The sequence below is a fragment of the Theropithecus gelada genome, chromosome 16 (genome assembly GCF_003255815.1).
Source record: "Theropithecus gelada isolate Dixy chromosome 16, Tgel_1.0, whole genome shotgun sequence".
NCBI classification, from domain to species: Eukaryota; Metazoa; Chordata; class Mammalia; order Primates; family Cercopithecidae; genus Theropithecus; species Theropithecus gelada.
This window is the reverse complement of record NC_037684.1, coordinates 5,196,824-5,219,457: the sequence shown is the minus strand read 5'-3', so window position 1 is coordinate 5,219,457 and position 22,634 is coordinate 5,196,824. Positions and strand designations below refer to the sequence as shown.

The 22,634-nt window shown below is 37.9% G+C and overlaps 1 protein-coding gene across 2 annotated transcripts in view; it reads right to left on the bottom strand.

Moving 5' to 3' along the window:
* NF1 (neurofibromin 1) overlaps positions 1-22,634 on the bottom strand; it is a 292,160-nt gene that overhangs the window by 30,220 nt on the left and 239,306 nt on the right. For both annotated transcript variants that reach the window (XM_025363565.1, XM_025363566.1), the window contains 12 exons: positions 19,126-19,558; positions 17,597-17,937; positions 14,939-15,141; positions 10,796-10,989; positions 9,392-9,532; positions 8,960-9,239; positions 8,294-8,508; positions 7,999-8,060; positions 7,419-7,533; positions 6,761-6,862; positions 4,943-5,083; positions 1,610-1,736 (listed from right to left, as the gene is read on the bottom strand). In XM_025363565.1, the coding sequence (XP_025219350.1) occupies positions 1,610-1,736; positions 4,943-5,083; positions 6,761-6,862; positions 7,419-7,533; positions 7,999-8,060; positions 8,294-8,508; positions 8,960-9,239; positions 9,392-9,532; positions 10,796-10,989; positions 14,939-15,141; positions 17,597-17,937; positions 19,126-19,558 (2,354 nt within the window). The remainder of the gene's footprint in view (positions 1-1,609; positions 1,737-4,942; positions 5,084-6,760; positions 6,863-7,418; positions 7,534-7,998; positions 8,061-8,293; positions 8,509-8,959; positions 9,240-9,391; positions 9,533-10,795; positions 10,990-14,938; positions 15,142-17,596; positions 17,938-19,125; positions 19,559-22,634) is intronic.

Genomic DNA, 22,634 nt, shown 5'->3' with positions numbered 1-22,634 from the left:
TTGCAATTACTTATCTTGGTATCCTTTAGTAAGCGTAGTATTTTTTGAGAAATCCCTACTGACCTTAGAGATTAACACTGTCAATATTTTTTGTAGAAATTTCCTAAGAAAGTGAAATCAAATGCATACATTCATAGTAGTGGGTGTATGCATCTCTCTCTCTCTCTCTCATAAAAACTGGGGGAATCTCCATGGTCCCTCAAGCCTAAGATTTAAATTGATACAAAATTGTTGACTCAAGCTATAGCTTGAATCTCTATTGTGGCCAAATCCACTGCTGAGACCACTGGGGTTCATGCCAGCTCCTTCTCCCAGGTCTTACTTTACCCTGCTTTGCTTCTGACCCACCACTACATGCTGTTCCTATTAACTGCAGTCTCTGGCCATGACTGCCCCATATTAATGAACCAAAGTTAACAGGCTGTGAAGTCAGCAATGGGGAATAAAACCAGGTTAGGAAGTGAATGAGCTGGCTCTGAGGAATAGCTGGAGATCACTGGCTATAAGCAATATAGAAAGGGGTGAGGATAGGGTACCAGAAAGGTGAGATACAATGGTATAAAATAATAGTATTAATCAACAATAAACTATAAACAGGTTGAAGAAAATCTGTGATCAAATCTCTTAACATTTTCTAATATAAATTATTCAAATAACACTCAGTGATTTGCAGTCTGTTTTATTTTGAAAATCAGTAAGATACTTAGGTATTGTTACTATTAATAATAATACAGCTATTATAAGACTCAGTATGTAGGTTTTTTAGGAATCAACTCTGTGGTCTTTTTTTTTTGAGGCAGGGTCTCACTCTGTCACCCGGGCTGGAGTGTAGTGGCATGATCATGGCCCACTGCAGACTTGACCTCCTGGGCTCAAGTGATTCTCCCTCCTCAGCCTCCCAAGTAGCTGGGACTACAGGCATGTGCCACCACACCTCGCTAATGTTTTGTATTTTTTGTAGAAAGGGGGTTTCACCATATTGCCCAGGCTGGTCTCAAACTCCTGAGCTCAAGACTTGATCCTTCTGCTTCGGCCTGCCAGAGTGCTGGGACTACAGGTTTGAGCCACCATACCCAGCCAGAATAAACTCTTTGATTTTTCAGGCAAATATGATATTTGATATGGAAATGAGGCTCTCATAAAACACATATTGAACAAAACACAACTTATTAGGACAGATATAGTTTGCATTTATTTATTTATTTATTGAGACAAAGTCTCACTCTGTTACCTAGGTTGAGTGCAGTGGTGTGATCATGGCTCACTGTAGCCTCGACTTCCCAGGCTCAAGCAATCCTCCCATCTATGCCTCCTAAGTAGCTGGGACTACAAGCACGTGCCATCGTGTCTGGCTAATTTTTTTCTGTAGAGATGAAGTCTCACTATGTTGCCCAGGCTGATCTCAAACTCCTAGCCTCAAGTGATCCTCCTGCCTCAGCCTCCCAAAGTGTTGGTATTACAGACGTAAGCCACCACGCCCGGCCTAGTTTGCATTTAAAGTAAGACATATGGGCTAACTTACTTCAATTTATTTCAAGTAATCACTTACTCAAATTACTTTTGGTTTCTTAATACTATTTCATAAAAATATTCTAACATAGGCTTTTACCTTTTAAAAGGTGTCCAACCAATGCAAAGTTAAAGTTAGAGTTGAAATTGAGTCCAACAAAATGATCCATTTGCTTGCAGTGCCACTCCAGAGGATTCCGGATTGCCATAAATACTTCCTCTGGACTCTATTAAAGATAATCATGAGATGGTTGATGAGGTTCACACAGTAGCTTTCTTTAAAGGCTCACTTAATTGGTTTTTGTGTTCAATAGTATGACAAGATAAGTAATCCTTTCAATCTGAGAGAAATTATTTTCAGTTGACTGCAGAAAAACCACAGAACATTTTAGCTACTACAAATTAACTGGTGCAAGACAGTCAAACATATGAATAAGAAGATGGTGGAAGATGAAATCACTTTTATTTACAATACAAAATAAATAACTGTCAATTTACATCCTGGTGACTTTTAACATGCTTATTAACTCTTGATGCCTAGCATCCTAAGGGCACCAGAATCAATATTAGCGCCTGCTACTGGGCTGTTCTGAAGATGAAAATACCGAGGCAGACGCCCCATTTGCAATGCTCCATTTGCAAATACTCTTTTTTTTTAGACGGAGTCTCACTCTGTTGCCCCGGCTGGAGTGCAGTGGCACCATCTTGGCTCACTGCAACCTCCTGGGTTCAAGTGATCCTCCCACCTCAGCCTGCCAGGTCACTGGAATTACAAACACATGCCACCGTGGCTAATTTTTGTATTTTTAGTAGAGACAGGGTTTCACAATGTTGGCCAGGCTGGTCTCAAACTCCTGACCTGAAGTGATCCTCCCAACTCGGCCTCCCAGAGTGCTGGAATTACAAGCATGAGCCACTGCACCCAGCCAATCTGCAAATATTCTTAACATATAAATAGCCAACAACTAGATATCACTGACCACCATTGTCCCAAAATAGTTCTAGAAAAAGGGCAATGAGAATTAGGAAAGAGGGGTTCTAGTCTCAAAACAGATGTACAAACATGGGCAAGTGACTTAACTTCTTAGTTCCTTTCTAATTTGCAAAATGGAGGTCTGATTAATAAACTCCATAAGACTTCCTACTCCTAAAATTTTGTGTCCATATATCTCAGACCCATAGCTGTTTCAGGTTCACACTACATCTGGTAGTCTGAACTAATAATGTTTAGACCAAGTATCTTTACACTTAAAACCATAATCCTGTTCTTTCTACCCACAGTTCAGTTAATTTCACTTCAGGCACATCTCATTGTATATACACATTCTTTTAAAAACATTCCCCTCTTTTCTCCTAGACACTTCCCATTTTTATCCAAAGACAAAAGGGACATAATTTCACACTATTTTATTCTCTCCTCTATTCTCTATGAACTAAAATCCAACCCCAATCAGATCTCCATTTTACAAATTAGAAAGGAACTAAGAAGTAACTTGTGTAGGGAGACCCCTGAAACTATTGCTACAGAATCAAAGAGGAAATGCTCCTGATTATTGTAAATACAAAATTGCATGCAGGATTGTGTAAAGAAAATGCCAGGATGGACTGCCAGAATGAGCCAACAGCATGTGATGTGCTTTCCCCCTGCAGAGAGCCTATGAACAGATGTGCAGTCAGGGAGGTTTCACATCACCAAGATTCCTATCCCAGAAAAGCAGATGTTCATTGCTCTAGGAATGGAATGCGACCCTTGTGGAGAGCCTATAAACGGACACATGAGGGGTGCCTGTTCATATGGATAAGATAGGGCTATAAATGCCCTCATCTTGCCACAGCTCTTCTAGGCCTCTTTAGGGTTAAGGCATACTCCCTTCTGAGAATTTCTGGTCTAACAGGTTGTCTAGCTTCACATCCTGTTTCTATGGATTGTTTGTAACCAGCTTTTGCTGCAACTGTTACTGCTGATTAATATCTTACTAATCAGAGGTTATGGAGAGACTGTGCTTCTGTTTTAAGGCTCTGTTAGAAATTACTGATGCACACACTGTATTATAAATTCTTATCTCTGTATACTGTACTTCTGCATACAGATACTATGTTAAAGAATTACTTTCACCCCATGTGACCATCTCACCTCATAATCAAATGACCCTAAATCCCTCACTAACCTACCCCCGCCCTCACTAAACTTAATAATAAATGCTGGTACATCCAGTGCATTGACGGCATCACAGGACCAGAAGGCGGTGACCCCCCTGGACCCAGCTTTTACTATCTTGTGTGTGTCTATTATTTCTCGACCTGCCAATCTGCCTGGGAACAAAGAGCGAGAGCCCCGTTGCATTGCAGGCTGCTGGCCAGATCCCGCAACAAACTTGCCCATGTTCATATATATACACACATACACACACACACCACTAGCACCCCTCCTAGCATTTATTAACCTTAACTAGAGTTGGATTTTATATATGTTTTATATATACACACACACACTTTATATATGTATGCACATACATTACATATATATGTGTGTGTATAATATATGTATACACACATTTTTTTTTTGGAGACAGGGTCGCGCTCTGTTGCCCAAGTTGGAGTGCAGTGGTGTGATCTCAGCTCATTGCAAGCTCTGCTTCTCAGACTCAAGCAATCCTCCTACCTCACCTCCCAAGTAGCTGGGATTACAGATGCATGCTACCATGCCCAGCTAATTTTTGCCTTTTTGTAGAGATGGGGTTTTGCCATGTTGCCCAGGCTGGTCTCTAACTCCTGAGCTCAACTGATCCACCTGTCTTGGCCTCTCAAAGTGCTGGGATTACAGGTGTGAACCACAATTCCTGGCCACTAATGGTATATTTTAAAGTAAGATTAGATAGAAGGAAAAAACTAGTAAAATTAAGTACCCAAAAGTTTCCTTTAGACTCTCCAGCTTCCTTATCTACTATGAATTATACCTATTTTTCATTAAGTGGCATTATTAAGTAAAAATAAGATTACTTTTATATTATTTCTTCACTTGTGAAATGGGTGGCAGAGAATGCTAACCTTTACCTTAAGGTTATGAAAATTAAAAATAATAGTGCTTAGCATATAGCCTGGCATGGTAGCTATTAATATTATTACCATGTATTATTTATCCTCATTCTGTAAGGATAATCATGTATTATTTATCCTTATTCTGGAATTCTACTAGTATTAGGCCAGTACTTTTTTTTTGTTTTTTTTTGCTATTTTTATATAAAAAATATGCATTTGAGTTTACATAGTTCTTTATGAGCTGGTAAGGAAATATACTCGCAATAAGTTACATTAAAGAAATTCATATTTAAGTTATGGACTTCTTGTGATTTTAAAAGAATAGCAACAATAAAAGATGGAACAGTATTCTAAATTTGAGTAATCTAGGAACCTCAAGGGAAAGCTTGCTTACCTTGTCATTGAATATACGGAGACTATCTAAAGTATGCAGGTTTTGTTCAAGAAGTGCCGTGCCTGCTGAATACAAGTTGACTTCATCAAGCTGCAGCACAGCCACAGCTACCCAAAAGAGGGCTTTGTGCAGAGGTGAGTCCTGGCAAAGGAGACACGTTTGAGGCTAGTAAGATGAATTATGATGTAGTCTCTTTCAAAACACACTGCAGTAAAAAATAAAGCAGCTTATCTTCCTAAATTACCCAGGTTTTCTCTTTGGGGGAAGATAAAGATACAGGTAAGCTCTTCACCTTTCCATATGTATAACTAAAGACACTGTTAGCTGGACTGAGAGCATTACTTAGCACCTCCTTTGACTTCTCCCTGTTCTTTGACTTCTAAATCCAGTCACCAAGGTTTGTCGATTCTTCTAGAGTAGTCTCTTTTGTATCTGTCATTTCTTTCTTATTGCTAATGACATTACCACATGCCAACCTTCTTTATTATAAAGGTGGATTCTTTTTACCTCAGTTTTTCCCTACTCCAATCCACTGTGCACACTATCACCAGGATCTAAGTCCTGCTTTCATCACATGACTTGCCTGCTTAAAAACTGTACATTTCCAAACTCTTTTCTGAACAATGCTGAATATGGGATGAGGTCTATCCAGTCCTCACAACTTTCCCTCTCTTGATTCCTTTGAAAAGTTTCTCCATTACAACTAGAATGTTCTACCCACCTTCCCTCCATTGTCCCGGCATTCTTGTGCAGCTCTCTCCCCTTCTCTCTACCTACATTAACTCCTATGTTTCCCTTTAACTTTAGTTTAAACTCTGTCTTTTCAACTTCTTGTCACTCTTAACCAGTATGGTAATCTCTTACTGCTCCGAATTAAAAGCATGTGTTATTGGCAATCCTTATTTAGCACTGTGATATTAGGGAAAATACATGGACTTTAGAGTCAAATAGTATCGCATTAGAATCATGGTTCTTTTATTAGGTATGTGACCTTGGGCAAGTTATTTAGCCCTTCTGAGCTCATTTTCACTTATAAGATGGGGACCAGAGAACCATTTTGTATAATATAAAATTAGGATGTTTGTAGACAAACCAGGAATATAACAGGTATTTATTTCTCTGTTATCTCTCCCAAGTCTGGCATACCTTTGTACTCAAATCACAGAATTAAACTACTTTAGAACTGGAGGGTAACACTATGCCATTATCTAATCTAAGATTCTTCATTTTATTAATATGAAAACATGTCCAGATATATTAAATATAAAAATGGGTTAAGCTCAGATGGCCACATCATTTTACTCCTTTTAAATATCATCTTCATTTGGCACCCAAACTCTTATGATGATCAAGTATACTTCTCTCAGCTCTAATTTCTCCATAGTAATAATCACTAACATACTATGTATTTGGTTTACTTTATTATCCACTCACTCCCCAACCTCCACACCCACCCCAGAAAGTAAGCTCCATGAGAGCAGTGAGTTTTATGGGCTTTGTTAGTACTCTATCTCTAGCGCCTGAAACAGTCCTTGGCAATAGCAGATAATCAATACTTATAAGATAAAATAATTAAGAATATATACCTATCTTTCCTTTAGCACTGATGAGACAAAAAACTTATAAGCACTTGAGAACATACTAGCCATACTTACTCTTCTCCTAATATAACTACTTCAAACAACTAAGAGGTTCTACTTTAACTATAGCTTTTTCATTATAACTTATTCTCATCTTATTTTCTAAACTCTTTGAAAGAAAGTAAAATTCAACACTGATACCCAAAATGAATGTGCTCATTTTCTGTACAGTAATTACCTTATTAAGAAGTGGCTGTAATTTGGTTAGTGCTATTACTGTAGCTTCTATCAGAACTTGACTGTTGTAAGTATCAGGTCCTTTTAAGCAACTCTCAAGTGCCTTTTAGGAAAACAGAATTTTTTATTTTACTTTCATTGAAATAAAACATTAACTCCTAAACTGAATCTCAGAATGAATTCAGGAACATTTACTTATTTAATAAATGCTAGAATGATTTCTAATGCTATGGTGATCTTCGTAGCTAGCTTAATGTACATTTGTTTTCTTATGTTTTGATATTTCTACATTATAAGAGTCAGACATTATGATAGTAATTACAAATTAAATAATTTTATACAAGGCTATAGTCTTACCATATAATTAAATACTTTGAAAACTGGTAAAATACTAAGTGCACCTGCTTAGCAAAAGAGGCAACATATTTTATTTTAAAGACATCTTCCTTATCGAAGTAATCAGAGTTTACAAATAAAGACAGCTTCTTTAGAGAAGACTTCAAATAATTACAATAAATAATCAAAATACATTTTAAAGGCTTAATAAGTAACATATATTTTATTGACCTCAAATTTAAATGTCTTTTAGAAAAATGAAAGATATGCTTTACAACTTGAGAACCATAAATATTTGGGAGAAGTGAGGGTGGAACAGGTACCTTGCTAAGAATACGGATAATCTGCTTTATCTGCCCATGAGACACTCGTTTGCTAATACACCCAAAGACAACAAGAGCTCTTGGTTGCAGGGATGGATTATACTGGAATGCAAATCTGCAATTAAAAGATCCACAGAACTTATAAAAACCTTTGTGTTTATATATACTAAATAATAAATTATAAATTATAATATTGATCATACAGTAACAGCTGCATTTTTTTTTTTTTTTTTTTTTTTTTTTTTTTTTTTGAGACGGAGTCTCACTGTGTCGCCCAGGCTGGAGTGCAGTGGCGCGATCTCAGCTCACTGCAAGCTCCGCCTCCTGGGTTCCCGCCATTCTCCTGCCTCAGCCTCCCGAGTAGCTGGGACTACAGGCGCCCACAACCGCGCCCGGCTAATTTTTTGTATTTTTAGTAGAGACGGGGTTTCACCGTGGTCTCGATCTCCTGACCTTGTGATCCGCCCGCCTCGGCCTCCCAAAGTGCTGGGATTACAGGCGTGAGCCACCGCGCCCGGCCTACAGCTGCATTTTCAACAATACACATATTTTTACAACTTATATTTAATTTGGGACATACCTTTGAGCTAGTTCTGTCCACTGGTCCAGCCACTTGCACGTTGGAATATCTCTCATGCATGCCTAAAAAAGGGGATACTCTGAATACGTATGTGCAGAAATGTTTTTAGAACTGTTAAATGTTTACTGTGATGTCATTAAGTGACCTATCTGTTACCAATAACACAGTCCATCAAGTGTTTTATTTAAGCATTAATTGCAAAACAGCACAATAAACCAGTATTTCTTCTATATAGTATTTACATATTTTTTAAAAAAGATTTTAACTTAGTTTCTTATCATTTTGCCTTTTCTACCTCCATGATCTCCAATAAAGCTTCTGTGACTGTTTCCAAGGATGTCAAAGCAAAAGTCTCTCTCTCATAGGAGCCAGGAGAGAATGACCTGTCCCGGTAACTGGAACGGAAGGCAATGACAGCAGCTGACTTGACTTTGCTAATGCCAAACAGCAAGTAAAATTTGGGTAATGAGAATTCTGTCAGACTGAGTCTCAAAACTTGCTTGGTCTCTTCTGTAAGAGAATAAAGGAACAAGTAAAGACAGAAAATATTACTTTTTAATTTCTAAAGTTCCATGCTTCATTTTGAATTTAGAAAATCTGAATACCATATAAAAATTACATAATCATGCTCCCTAAATCAAACCTCTAGATACATTGTATTAATGCTTCTTGCTTCATTTATCTACACATTAGTGCTGGTAATGGAACATGGTCAACTGGCACTGAGTATTCTGCTTATGGGATAACTACAAGGGTCTACACGACAAGTATGCTTTATTATAGCTTGATATAGAATGGAAGTAATTTATTTTCTTTTTGGTAATATTGCATATCATTACCACAGGCTTAAATTAGCAACTTGGTGTTAGGGCACCAACATAAATAAAATAATCCATATTGATCAGGTGAAGTAAAATGGAGAAAGGAACTGGTAAACACAAATTCCTTTCCGAGAACTTACCACTAAAATGAAGCTGTGAACAAGTACACAGAGAGTGAATGATATTAATGACCAGTCCATGTGTGGAAGCTCTAAGGGAGAGTGGACCTGTGGCTACTAAGAAAGTAACAACGTGGAAGAGGTAGGGAAGATGAGCTGCCACATCAAGGGAATTGTTGAAGGACAGCATCAGCATGTAGCGTGCTAAAATAGCAATATCATCCCACATAAGATGTTGTTCTAAAGTAGGAGTTGGAGATAAGCATGTCTTGTCAATTATTTTGCACATCCTTCCAATAACCTGTAAAGAAGCAAGATTTTTTTTTTTAAAAAAACATGGGACTAAAAGTTTTAGCACAAAAGAGTTCAGTTTAAAAGTAATTACAAAACAAAAAACCTCCTGATGATAAAACAGATATGCTATAGTACAGAGGGCAAAAGAAAAGTGATTACCTTGCTTGAAACCAATTTCACATTTCCAGAAGCCAAAGCTACAGCAGTATCTGCCATCACCTCAGCTTTTATTGATCCCAAGCCACCTGTTGCACTGGTTTTGATGAAACTGTCTAGTACAACATCAAGCAGATCTGTAATCTAGTTGAAGAAGGAAAATAACATGTTTTTAATCACTCTACCAATTTTTAATTTAAAAATATTCATTGGAACAGCCTAATCAATATGAAAATTCTATTTTACCTGAGGCCTCAAAAATACTAGATTTTATTTACAGATCTGTCAGTAAATACAATTTATTATAAAATATTCAGGAAAGGATGAGTATATGTATTTGATTCCTTCAGAGATTAAGAGACTGGCATTCAAAAATTTTAAATCTCTATCAATACTATCTTCAGTCACTTGCAAAGTATCTCTGTGCTTTTCTAAGACAGTAATGTAGGATCAATATAAAATAGTTATTTGAAAATACAGAGCTGGGTGCAGTGGCTCACGCTTGTAATCTTAGCACTTGGGGAGGCTGAGGCAGGTGGATTGCTTGAGGCCAGGAGTTCAAGGCCAGCCTGGGCGACATAGCAAAAACCCATCTCTACAAAAAAAAAAAAAAATTAGCCAGATGTGTTGGTGTGCACCTGTAGGCCCAACTACTTGGGAGGATGAGGTGGAAGAGTCACTTGAGCCTGGGAAGCAGAGGTTGCAATGAGCCGAGACTGCACTACTGCATTCCAGCCTAGGCAACAGAGTGAGACCCAGTCTCAAAAAAAATAAAATATAGGAAATGACATCAAGTACCAAGATGTTTTCTAGGGCTGTAACACTGGCTCTAAGGTTATTTCAAATTATTTGGAAGAGCAGCAGCAGTGTTTGAGTGAGGACATTATTTCCTTAATTGATTACTCTGAAGAAATGATATGCCTAATTCTTGTCAGATAAAAATAAAATTTACATTATATCCTATTTTAATACTGGCATTCTTATGTAGAACTATAAATGAAAGCAGATGTCCCAAATAGCATCAATAAGAAGAAACATCTACTGACACCTTTGGAATGTAGAGAATTAGAATAAAGCACTATTTACTAAAAATGTCATCAGATTTCTACAGTTCTATATTTTATATATATATATATAAAAGCTAGTTATTTGCACAGTCTATAATTATGCCAAGAAGGAGACTGTGCAAATCACTAGCTTTTCTCTGGCTCTGAGATATGCACTAGACATTTACAATTTTGAATCAGATGAAGAGCTGGGTGAGTGTCTACATGCTTTCTGAAGGGGGAAATTGTGCTTTTTACAACTCTATCCCTAGTATCTGGGGCAGTGCTTTGCCCAACATGGGCACCAGATAAATACCTGCATAAAGGAGATACTAGATAAATATTTGAGCAAACTCAATACCTGCCCAAGGCTTCCCCATATTTTTGCTTGAATAGATGGGTACATCTGTTTTTCATTGATGGTCATTGTTATCAGCTTGTCAAGAATAGCAGTAACTCTTTGTCGTTTGGCATCATCATTATGCTTGCAAAAACGAACTAGATTTGACAGCCATGGAGTCATGTATTCCAAACAAAGGTGTTTCAATTCAATACCTGGAAAAAAATACACTATTAGCATGTGATGGTCAATGAAAATCACATCAACAAGTATTTAATATTAAGAATTCAGGGAAAAAACGGTAAAAGGTAAAGACCATTACCTAGAATCAGGCCTGGAGAAAAGAGACTTGGCAAATATATTTTTGTAGAGGTGAAGAAAGAACAGTCCTTGAAGAAAGTAATTTTAAAAGCCAGTAAGCCAATTTTTGAAAAGTTTTGTCTTATTTTCCTCCATTTTAGTCCTTTCTTCTTAAAAAGTTGTTTTATTCTCATTATAAAAGGAAAATGTGGTAATCACAGAAAGTTTGGTAAAAGGAAAGCATCACCGCAAAAATGAAAACGGTATTAACATCGGTGTATCATCTCATCTCTCCTGAGGCTTTCAAATTTATGTAGACTTAATGTACATTTATGTGTGTGTACATAAGTATAATCCACTCTCACTCCCCCACAAAAACTGGGATTATGTTATACATGCACTATGCTCTGAATATTCTTTTCAGTGATTACACTTACATTATTATTATTTTTTGAGACAGTCTCGCTCTGTCACTCAGGCTGGAGTGCAGTGGCTTGATCTGGGCTCACTGCAACCTCCACCTCCCGGGTTCACGCCATTCTCCTGCCTCAGCCTCCCGAGTAGCTGGGACTACAGGCACCTGCCACCATGCCCAGCTAATTTTTTGTTTTCCTATTTTTAGTAGAGGCGGGGTGTCACCGTGTTAGCCAGGATTGGTCTCGATCTCCAGACCTCGTGATCCGCCCACCTCAGCCTCCCAAAGGCTGGGATTACAGGAGTGAGCCACTGCGCCTGACCTATACTGAGATTGTTTATTCAACATTACAAATTCTGTGAACTTTTAACTTACTTGAAAAAGCTTCACATTTATAAGACAAAAATTGTACAAAAATTTATACACTTTACCTAAAGTCTCAAAGAACTTTTAAAATTGTAAAATGTACACAACATAAAATTTACCATTTTAACTATTTTTAAATGTACAGTTCCGTGGCTTTACCCATTTTTAAGGGCACAGTTCAGTGGCACTGAGTACATTCAAATCATTGTGCAGCCATCACCACCATTCATCTCCAGAACCTTTTCATCTTCCAAACTGAAATTCTGTAACAAAGCCATTTTTTAATGGCTTCATATTATTGCATCAGATGGAGAACCAATAATTTAATCAGTTCCTTATTCTTTGACTTTTGGCCTGTTCATTTTTTTGCTATTATGAATAATATCATATGAAGTTCTAAAGTAGGCAAAATAAATCTATGCAATAGAGGTCATAATAGTGTTTACTCTTGCTGAAGGGAGGGTACTGAGTATATCCCTCTGGATGCTGGAAATGTTCTGTCTTGATCTGGAGATACTTTCATGATGTATTTGCGTGTAAAAGTTCATCAAGCTGTTGACTTAAGATCTTGCACTTTACTGATAAGATATACCCTCAATTTAAAAATCTACATAAAAAAATGCTATAATAAACATCTTAACATTATTTAGGATAAACGCTAAAAAGCAGAATTATGAGGACAAAAGGTATGAATAGTCTTAAGGTCTTGTTATCCACTTCCAAATGCCTTTCTAGAAAAATTGCCCATACTCACAATTCCACAGACCACCAGGAATAGATCTTAAAAAAAAAACTTTGCCAAGCTGATAACTAAATATATTATCTCACTATTCTTTCAATTTGCTTTTATTAGTGAATTCCTTAAAATATAAATATATATACTTTTTGAGATGGGAGCCTCACTATGTTGTGCAGACTGGTCTCAAACTCCTGGGCTTAGCGATCCTCCTGAGTAGGTGGGATTATAGGCATGCGCCATGGTGCCTGGCTTTTTTCTTTTTTTTGTACAAATATTCTTTTTTAAAAACATGATTTGTATGTTACTGTTAATCCACTTATTAATCTGTAAGCACTCTTCATGATTAAGGATTTCATTCATTCATTCATTCATTCATTCATTCATTTTGAGGCGGAGTCTTCCTCTGTTGCCCAGGATGGAGTGCAGCGGAGTGATCTCGGCTCACCACAACCTCCGCCTCCTGGGTTCAAGTGATTCTCCTGCCTCAGCCTCCTGAGTAGCTGGGATTACAGGCATGCACCACCAAGCCCGGCTAATTTTTGCATTTTTAGTAGAGAGGGGATTTCACCATATTGGCCAGGCTGGCCTCGAACTCCTGACCTTGTGATCCACCCACCTCGGCCTCCCAAAGTGCTGGGATTATAGGCATGAACCACTGTGCCCGGCCGATTGAGGATATTAATCATTTATCATATTTGCTCCAAGTGTATTTCATAGTTTTTAATTATCTTCACTTGTGTTTTTTAGTAGATATGTTTTGAAGTTTTGTGTAGTCAAATCTCTTCGCTATTTCCTTTATTTCATTCTATCCCTTTTTTACTTCATATGTCCTTACTCATCTAGAAAGCAATTAAATATTCACTTGTTCCTCTTCTTTTTAAAATGGTTCTAAGCTTTTATATACAACTTTAAAAAATTTATTTTTATTTTTATTTTTTTTTAAATAGAGACAGGCTCTCACTCTATCATCCAGGCTGGAGTGCAGTGGTACAATGATAGCTCACTATAGCCCTGACCTCTGGGGCTCTAGCAATCCTCCAGGCACAATCCTCTTGCCTCAACCTCCCAAAGTGCTGGGATTACAGGCATGAGCCACCACACATAGTCCTACTCAACTCTTAAATACAGGCAGAACACACTTGGTATCCTGTGGTGTATGGTGAAGATGAAGACCTAATTTAAGTCATTTCCCAACTTCATTTCTTAAATGACTTAATCTCTCCCGCATCAGTTTGTGATGCTTCTTTATCAATCTGTTTCTCTTAAACTGATCTGATGGCTGATTCTTGCACACGTATGTTTTAATTATTGTACTGCTATAAAGTGTTCAGCCATCTGTACTATCAAGTCTCAAGTCTCCTTTCAATATTTTCTTAGCTATTTTTGCACTTTTATGTAGAATTTAGAATCATTTAAGTTCTATCTCCATTCTCAATCCTCAAATCCCATGGTTATTTTGATGAAATTACATTAAATTTGTAATAATCTGGGAAGAATTGTTCATGCGGGAACACAATATGCCTTTACATTCACTCAAATCTTTTCTCATATTAATATTTATCACTAAAGTTTATATTTTCCTTGTTTTGTCTGTCCTACACATTTTTTTTTGTTAGGGTTATATTCCTACATCTCTTACCTGAAAAAGAGTCTTAGTGAATTGCTGAAGCTTTTAATGATCTAATATAGAAAAATCAAGAAATATGTTTGAATGCAGAAAAAAAAGTTTTATGTATTACTGGAAAAGGAAAGGGAAGAAAAGGTCAGGAAATATGTTGGGAGAAGATCAACATTTATAAAGCGATTGGATATAAAGATGGACAAATATAAAGAGTGGATGTTAAATTTATGAGACTTAGTTAATACCAAGTCAGAACTGACTCAGGGCCCTGTATTATGTGCCACTGTGCTTGCTCTCCGGGAACTGTACATGTACTTTAAAATTATTGTTCAAAGTCAACCTGAAGAAAAGAGAAAATGATTAGTTCTCTAAAATTAAGGAGGCAACATGGATACTTATGTGAACTTTTCTGCAAACAAGAGAAATGCTGAAGCTACTTAAACTGTAACAGTGAAGAAAAGTAGTGGTCCAGAGTTGTGTAAAGTACCAAACTCTTGCCACTTTGCTTTTATTGTCAGAATTTTGGTGGATTTCTCAATGTGGCCTACCAAAAAGTTCCTTCAGAGTTCCTTCAGTTACAGGGTACCACAGATATAAAATCAGAAGAGGAAAAAAAGTAAAAATATAAGTGAAAGGCTTCACTGGCAAATTCTGAAATGAAAGGGTTTTCTTTGAATTCTCTTAGAATAATTGTTAGTATTAAAGAAAATTATCATTACTTACTAGATTTGCTAAATCCAGAAATACACTCTTCCAAAAATTCTAATGTGAGGTGTGGCTCATTGGCTGCCAGTGTCTTACTAATAGAGACAATAAAGAGGGTGTTGTTGGCAGGGATACATAAACCTGATGTCTCTAGTAACTGGCCCTCGATTTTTAAATTAAAGGTACAAGTTAAGGCACACAGAAGATTATAGGCAGCTGACCTAGAAGAAAACACAAATGAAGTTGTTTTAAAACGTATTTTTCCTTATAGTTCCAAAATGTTTTCATAACATACAATTTGTGATTCTATTACAAAGTATCATCAACTATTTTTAAGTTTTATGATCAATTAGAAATAAGATGCTATAATTCCACAGTAAAACCAAAATACCCCTTAATCATTTAGGGATTTTATAAAAAGGGAGACACTTCATATAACCATAAGAGCACTGTGAGGCTCCTACGACAGAGAGGCGGGGTGCAGGCTTTCCTAAAATCAATCTTACTGGGACATAAAATATGAAAGGACTTATGGTCCTAAGGTGAATCAATAGAAATTAAGTCAGAATAAGGCACACAATACATTTTTAGTAAAGCCAAAACTCAAATTCTGGTTCCCTTTCCCACTAGATCCAGTTACAATGGGGATCGTAAGGACAGGTATCAGATGGCCCTTCCCTTCATCAAATTGGAATGTGAAAATCTTTAATCAGGGTCTGCTGAACTTCTTTCTGGGTGTCCTAAAAGTTACCCTACAAACTGAAGGTTAAAAACAAAATTAACTTATAATTAAGTCCTCCCATGTTTCCCTCTATGACCTCATTACATCATATACAACCACCAATATCGAAAAAAACCTGTAATATCCAGGTTTCATTGAGACCAAACATCACTTACAAATGTCTGAAAATATATTTAAGCAATTTAGGAGACGGTCTAAAACACTCAGACTCAATTTAAAAATTTTAATTTTCTCCCCTGTCCAGTAAAGGAAATAGTTTGCTCAGTCAACGTCAGGTTTTCCTTACATCTGAATGTTTATCATGCTACTATATTTATGCAACAACCATATAGGAGAACAAAGCCACTAGAATTTAAGTCTGCCTAAAGGCTTTTTCTCTGGGATGACATGCTTCAGCAAAAAGCAGAAGTTGTAAGAGATTGCTTTAGGTCACTAGAGAAGAATACAGGTTTACCCAGGCTAATAATTGTTAAAAGGTTGTTTGTATTTTTCAGTGAAGGTCTTTGAATTAGAAATTAAAGGCAGGCTTACAGCTCCATGTATCTAAAATGTGAATATTAGTGTTATTGTTTCTAAGTTTAAATATCTTTTTTCTTTTTTAAAAAAATTTTAGAGTCTCACTATGTTCCCCAGGCTGGTGTGCATTGGCTATTCACAGACATGATTATAGCACACTGCAGCCTTGAACTCCTGAGCTCAAGCTGTCCTCCCGCCTCAGCTTCCTGAGTAGCTGGAACTACAGGTGTGTGCCACGGTGCTCAGCTTGTATCTTTTACTAATTCCCAGGAATTCTAAGTTATACAATTTTGACAAAACTTTTATCCTGTGTATTTCAACACTTATAAAGAATTGGACTTCCTCAACCCAGGATAGGTGTCACAGACACCTATGAGATAAAGGAAGCAAAGCATACACAAAATCTTGCAATTTCTAAAGCCCGTCCAAGTAAATAAATCTTGATTTTTTTTTTTTCTTTTTCCTTTTAAGTAAAGGAGAATTTGGAATCCTAAAAGGCCCACTATAAAATCTGGGCTATGTTATCCTCAGGGAAAATTTTCAGAAGAATTTACATCTGTAAAAATCTTCAAAGTCTCAAGGTACTTGAGACAAATAATTATCCTAACTTGGTAAGGAGAGGTGCAAGGAGACGCTGGCAGGGAGGGAAAAGGTAAGATAAGAAAATACTACTTACCAAGTATAAACTATTCGTTAGGTTGCTATGCTATACTACTACACATACTATTTTTTAAGCTTTTGTAGGTATATGAGGAAGGCAATTAACTTTATTTTACAAATGAGGAAACTAGATCTCTGAGAACTTCAGTATCTTTCTCAAAGTACATAGCGAGAAAGTGGCATATCTGTTCAAACCAAATCTACTCACTCCACAGCCATGCTCTTTCCACATGCATATTCAAATTATTAACCCTAAATGGAACCAATTACACTCTGCTCACATGATGTATTTAAGATTTATTTTGGGAATTTTGTTAAGAGTGATGTAGGTGGAAAGTATGCAATACTGTTACCAAGTTATTAAACATTAGGCCTTCTTTTGTCAAACGATAATCTGACTTGACTTTTAAACTAAATAGTGATATACTTCTGAAAATGGAAAAAAAATTGAGGACTTAGAGGAGGAAAAACTTAATTTAGGATACTTTGGGGAAAAAAAAATCTGCTATGTCATTTTGTTTTACATGACAGTTTCCTGGAGAAAGGACATATATTGGTTTAGTGTGAATCACCCTGTTTGGAATTCCACAGTTCATGTGAATACCCCACAACTTGATGATGTCACAGTGGTTAACCAACACTGCATACCTTCCAATTTACAATATTAAGGTAGAGGCTATTTTAAAATTCATTAAATGGTCTTACTTTAAAAGCAACAAACCCCAAATAAAACTGAAGTGAATTTTTAAAAAACCTACCGTAAACTCGGGTCAGAACTGCCTAAATTAAGTAATGCGATATTGAGCAGTGTCCCAGGGACATCTTTTGGCCGAATCTTGGTGTGTTGGGGGATAGAGTCGGGCTGTGACAGCTCCCAGCGGGTCCGGATATGAATGATAGACTGGACAATGGCTTCACACTCCTGGTGCATGAAGGTGAGCGGCGTGCCCTGGTTTGCAATGGTTAAGGTGAACTGGTTCTCATCTACTAGGCAGATTTCTTCAATTTCCGAAGCATAATAGATGTCATTTAAAAAGACTGATTGTCCTAGGACTTTTGTTCGCTCTGCTGAGGTTACCTGGACAGCAGTAGAACCAACCTGGAAAGTGGTGGTGAGGGGGTGAAGTGGAGAAGAATTAAATTATTTTACATAAAATTCTAAAAGGCTCCAGAAACCAACCAACCAACCAAAACACTATGCCATTTAAGGAAGAGTTCCCACCATTGTATATTCAAATGGTTCAGTAATTGTTATGATAAATGTTCTCAAAAGAAATAAACATTTACAAAATTTTTATTTTTTCTTTTTGAAAAGGTCAAGAATCTTATAGAATGCCGGGCGCAGTGGCTCATACCTGTAATCCCAGCACTTTGGGAAGCTGAGGTGGGCAGATCACTTGAGGTCAGGAGTTCATGACCAGCCTGGCCAACAACCGCGTCTCTACTAAAACTACAAAAACTAGCCTGCCGTGGCGGTGGGCACCTATAATCCCAGCTACTGGGGAGACTGAGGCAGGAGAATCACTTGAACCCGGGAGGCAGAGGTTGCAGTGAGCCAAGATCATGCCACTGCACTCCAGCCTAGGCGACAGAGTGAGATTTCAAATAAAAAAAAAAAGAATCTTACAGAAAAGTACTGATTTTATCCTGAAGGTTCATGTTCCTCACTCTGCAAAAAGCATGCAATAATCAGAAGAACTCTCATTAGGTAATTTCTACTCTCCACACATTCCTACGATTTGAATGATGTAACAAACTGCCCTCTCCAAAACGCTCTTCTACTTCCAGCCTAACCTAGAATAAAATGTATACGTCTCATATCCTCCACAGGACCTCCATGATGACACAAATGTTGGTCTTCCTACATCTAGATTTACATAACCTTTTATTTTTTGAGACAGAGTCTCCCTTTGTTGCCCAGGCTGGGGTGCAGCGGCACAATCTTGGCTCACTGCAACCTCCACCTCCCAGGTTCAAGCGATTCTTCTGCCTCAGCCTCCCATGTAACTGAGATTACAGGTGCCCACCACCATGCCCAGCTAATGTTTGTATTTTAGTAGAGACGGGGTTTCACCGTGTTGGCCAGGCTGGTCTTGAACTCCTGACCTTAGGCGATCCGCCCACCTTGACATCCCAAAGTGCTTGGATTCAGGCGTGAGCCACCGCAATGGCCTTACGTGACATTTTATACACCACTATGGGGGTAGGACACCTAGGGAGGCCAGGATATAGTCTAGTCAGTCAAGAAAAGCAATGAATCATTTACAAAACACAGACTAAAACTTACTTTAATAGAAACTTTGGTATCTTTGTGAGCTAGCTTGAGAGCATTGTGGAATACCTTCAGGTCCTCTTCTAAAGCCAAGGTGGCAGCAGGTAGTTTCTGTTGTTCGTGCTCTATGTGCTCAGCCAGTTTCCCAGGACAGTCTATGAAAACAAGCCTTTTGCTACCTTTGAGGCCAGTCAGCAGCCGCTCATGGTACTTGGTGTACTCCCTGACCCAGGAGTTACAGTTATAGATATAGACTGCGGAGACGTTGTCGTAAGCAAAGCCAGGAAAAACAACAAACCACTTAGAGAGAAAGTCTGTTTTAAAGCGATTGCTAGGCCCGGTATGGGTAAGGTCCACTACAATTTCATATGGCTTTGCATAATATGGCTTTAAAGTCAGTAAGACATGGTATATCAGCAAATCACCATTGATTTGACCAGTTTTGAACCTAAGGAAAATGACAAAAAAGACAAAGATTATTAACAGTGTTTTAAATAAATATACAGATGCCACTCATCGATTTTATTTTATGGTTCATTTTCTAGAGAGAATAATATAAAACAATTCTTCAAAGTCTGGATTCATTTTTAAAATCAGTTGTTTTTTGAACACTGAGAAATAAGGCTAAGAGAAGAGACAAATCTCCAATTCAAAAATTTTGAGCAACAACAACAACAACAAATTTGCTCATTAGTCAAGAAGGGAAGAAAACAGTGGGAATTAGTAGGTTGCCTGCAGGCCCACCAAACTCCTTAGGCAAACAGTCTGGTAGGAATGACCCATCTGGAGCTCTGGAGTGAGATGGTTTTAGCCAATCCATTTATCCCACCTTGATCACAGACTGATTCAGCAATGAACACATGATTCAAACCAGGACAACCAGGGCCAAAGAGGCCCAGTTCAGGTACTTTAGCTTAAATTGTTGGGATTTGAGATATTTCTTTCCTGGTGTTTATAAACAAGGGAATACATAGCCCTAGGAGTTGCTAGCTCATATTTTGGGATATAAAAGAAGAGCTTCCCAAAAGACTGAAGAGAAAGAGCTGAGAAATAAAAAGACAAACTGGAGCTTTGGCCATATCATTTGTGTCTTAGATAAAGCCTCTCCTGGGGTCAAATTTATCCCAGGACTACTTAGTTATATAAGCCAATAAATACCATGTGTTGATTAAGCCATATTAGGTCATATGTTGCTTAAAACCAAAAGAATACTAATAAATGTGAGCAGCCACAGTGATGACCATGAAAAAGCCCTGAAGTAATGGCACCAAAGTTTCAAATCAAAAGAATCTATATTAACTTAGGCCCAAAGTTTTCTGTATGTGATGATTCTGGTGATAATACTACTAAGTAAGTTAAAATAAATATCTTTACCTCAGAGGTTGGTTAATGGATATAAAAATATAATTAGGGCTTGGCACAGTGGCTCACGCCTGTATTCCCAGCACTCTGGGAGGCTGAGGCCGGTGGGTTACATAAGGCCAGGAGTTTGAGACCAGCCTGGCCAACATGGCAGAACCCTGTCTCTACTAAAAATACAAAAATTAGCCAGGAATGGTGGTGCATGTCTGTAATCCCAGCTACTTGGGAGGCTGAGGCACGAGAATCACTTGGACCTGGGAGGCAGAGGCTGCAGTGAGTTGAGACTATACCACTGCACTTCAGCCTGGGCAACAGTGAGACTGTCTTAAAAAAAAAAAAATAATATATGTATTATTATAATTAGATAGAAGGAACAAGTTCTACTATTCATAGTAAGGTGACTAGTTAATAGTAACATTGTATATTTCAAAACAGCTAGATGAGACAATTTATTTTCTTTGAGGCAATGGATATCCTAATCACCCTGATTTAATCATTACACACTATATGCATGTATCAAAATATCACACATACAGGCAGGGCATGGTGGCTCATGCCCGTAATCCCAGCACTTTGGGAGGCCAAGACAGGCAGATCACCTGAGGTCGGGAGGTCAAGACTAGCCTGGCCAACATGGCGAAACCCCGTCTCTACTAAAAATACAAAAATTAGCTGGGCGTGGTGGCACGTGCCTGTAGTCCCAGCTACTTGGGAGGCTGAGGCAGGAGAATTGCTTGAACCCGGGAAGCAGAGTTTGCAGTGAGCTGAGATTGCGCCACTGGACTCCAGCTTGGGCGATAGAGCGAGACTCCAACAAAAAAAAAGCAAAAACAAAACAAAACAAAACAAATCACACATACCCCATTAATATGTACAAATTATCATGTATCAATAAAAAACTGCACCTCAGAGTTTTTAATCTTGTTGGGAGAAAATAAGATAAAAATATGACAAGTCAAATGATTTTAAAACAAGTCAAATATTTCAAGATAAACGATATGAAGTAGAATGTAATCACTTGTCAAAGAACTGCAGAGAAAATACTGTTATTAAGACAAAAGAGAGAGAGAGAGATCAACACAAACTGGGCAGTCAGTGAAAGCTACATAGAAGATACAGTGGCTGAATCGGGTAAGGAGGAATGCAGAACTCAGCAAGAGGATTGGGCACGCCTTATGGAGAAAGACAAAAAGGAAAAGAAAACGGTAACTAGATGTGTTGAAGAGACAGCTAGTCTAGCCAGAATGGAGGATTCAGGTAGGGAAGTTTTGAGAGATAAAGCTGGGAAAATACAGAATAGTCAAATTGTGATGAGACCATAACTGCTCAACCAAAGGGCTTAGGTTTTCTCCTAGGGGCTCATCATTTCTCAGCATATGTTCTGTGGACTACTGGCATCAGAATCACCTGTGGTGCTTGATCAAAACGCAATTTTCTGGTCCCAACCTGGACCTACTAAACATGAATCTATGTAGTGGGGCCTGGAAATTTTTATCATGGTTTTTTTTTTTTTCTTTTTTTCTTAACTCAGGCTGGACTGCAATGGCATGGTCACAGCTCACGGCTCACTGTAGCCTTGACCTCCCCAGGCTCAGGTGATCCTCCCACCTCAGCCTCCTGAGTAGCTGGGACTACAGATAAGTACCACCATGACCAGCTAGTGTTTTTTTTTTGTTTGTTTTTGTTTTTGTTTTTTTTCTGTAGAGACAGGATTTTGCCATGCTGCCCAGGCTGGTCTCGAACTTCTGTGGCTCAAGTAATCCTCTCACCTCAGCCTCCCAAAGTGCTGAGATTACAGGTGTGAGCCACCACGTCCTGCTTTTATTGTTTTTAAACAATCCTCTCATCTGATGTTTAAGTACACAAACATTTCTGAATCATTACTGTAAGTATTAGGGAATGTTCAACCGGTTTTATTTTCCCTTAAAGAAAGGGGTGATATGACCAAAGAAAGTGATGTATACAAGATATATGAAGGAGTCAGGGCTACCGAAAAGGTACTGTAGAGTCTAGGTATGACCTGATAAGGATCTAAAATACTACTGTAGACAGTAAAGACAGGGAAAAAGAAACTGATCCAAGAATATGAAGGAAGGACCAACATGATTCAAAGTCTGATCAGGACTGAGAAGACTTGAATTAAAATGGTGTGTTGTATACTA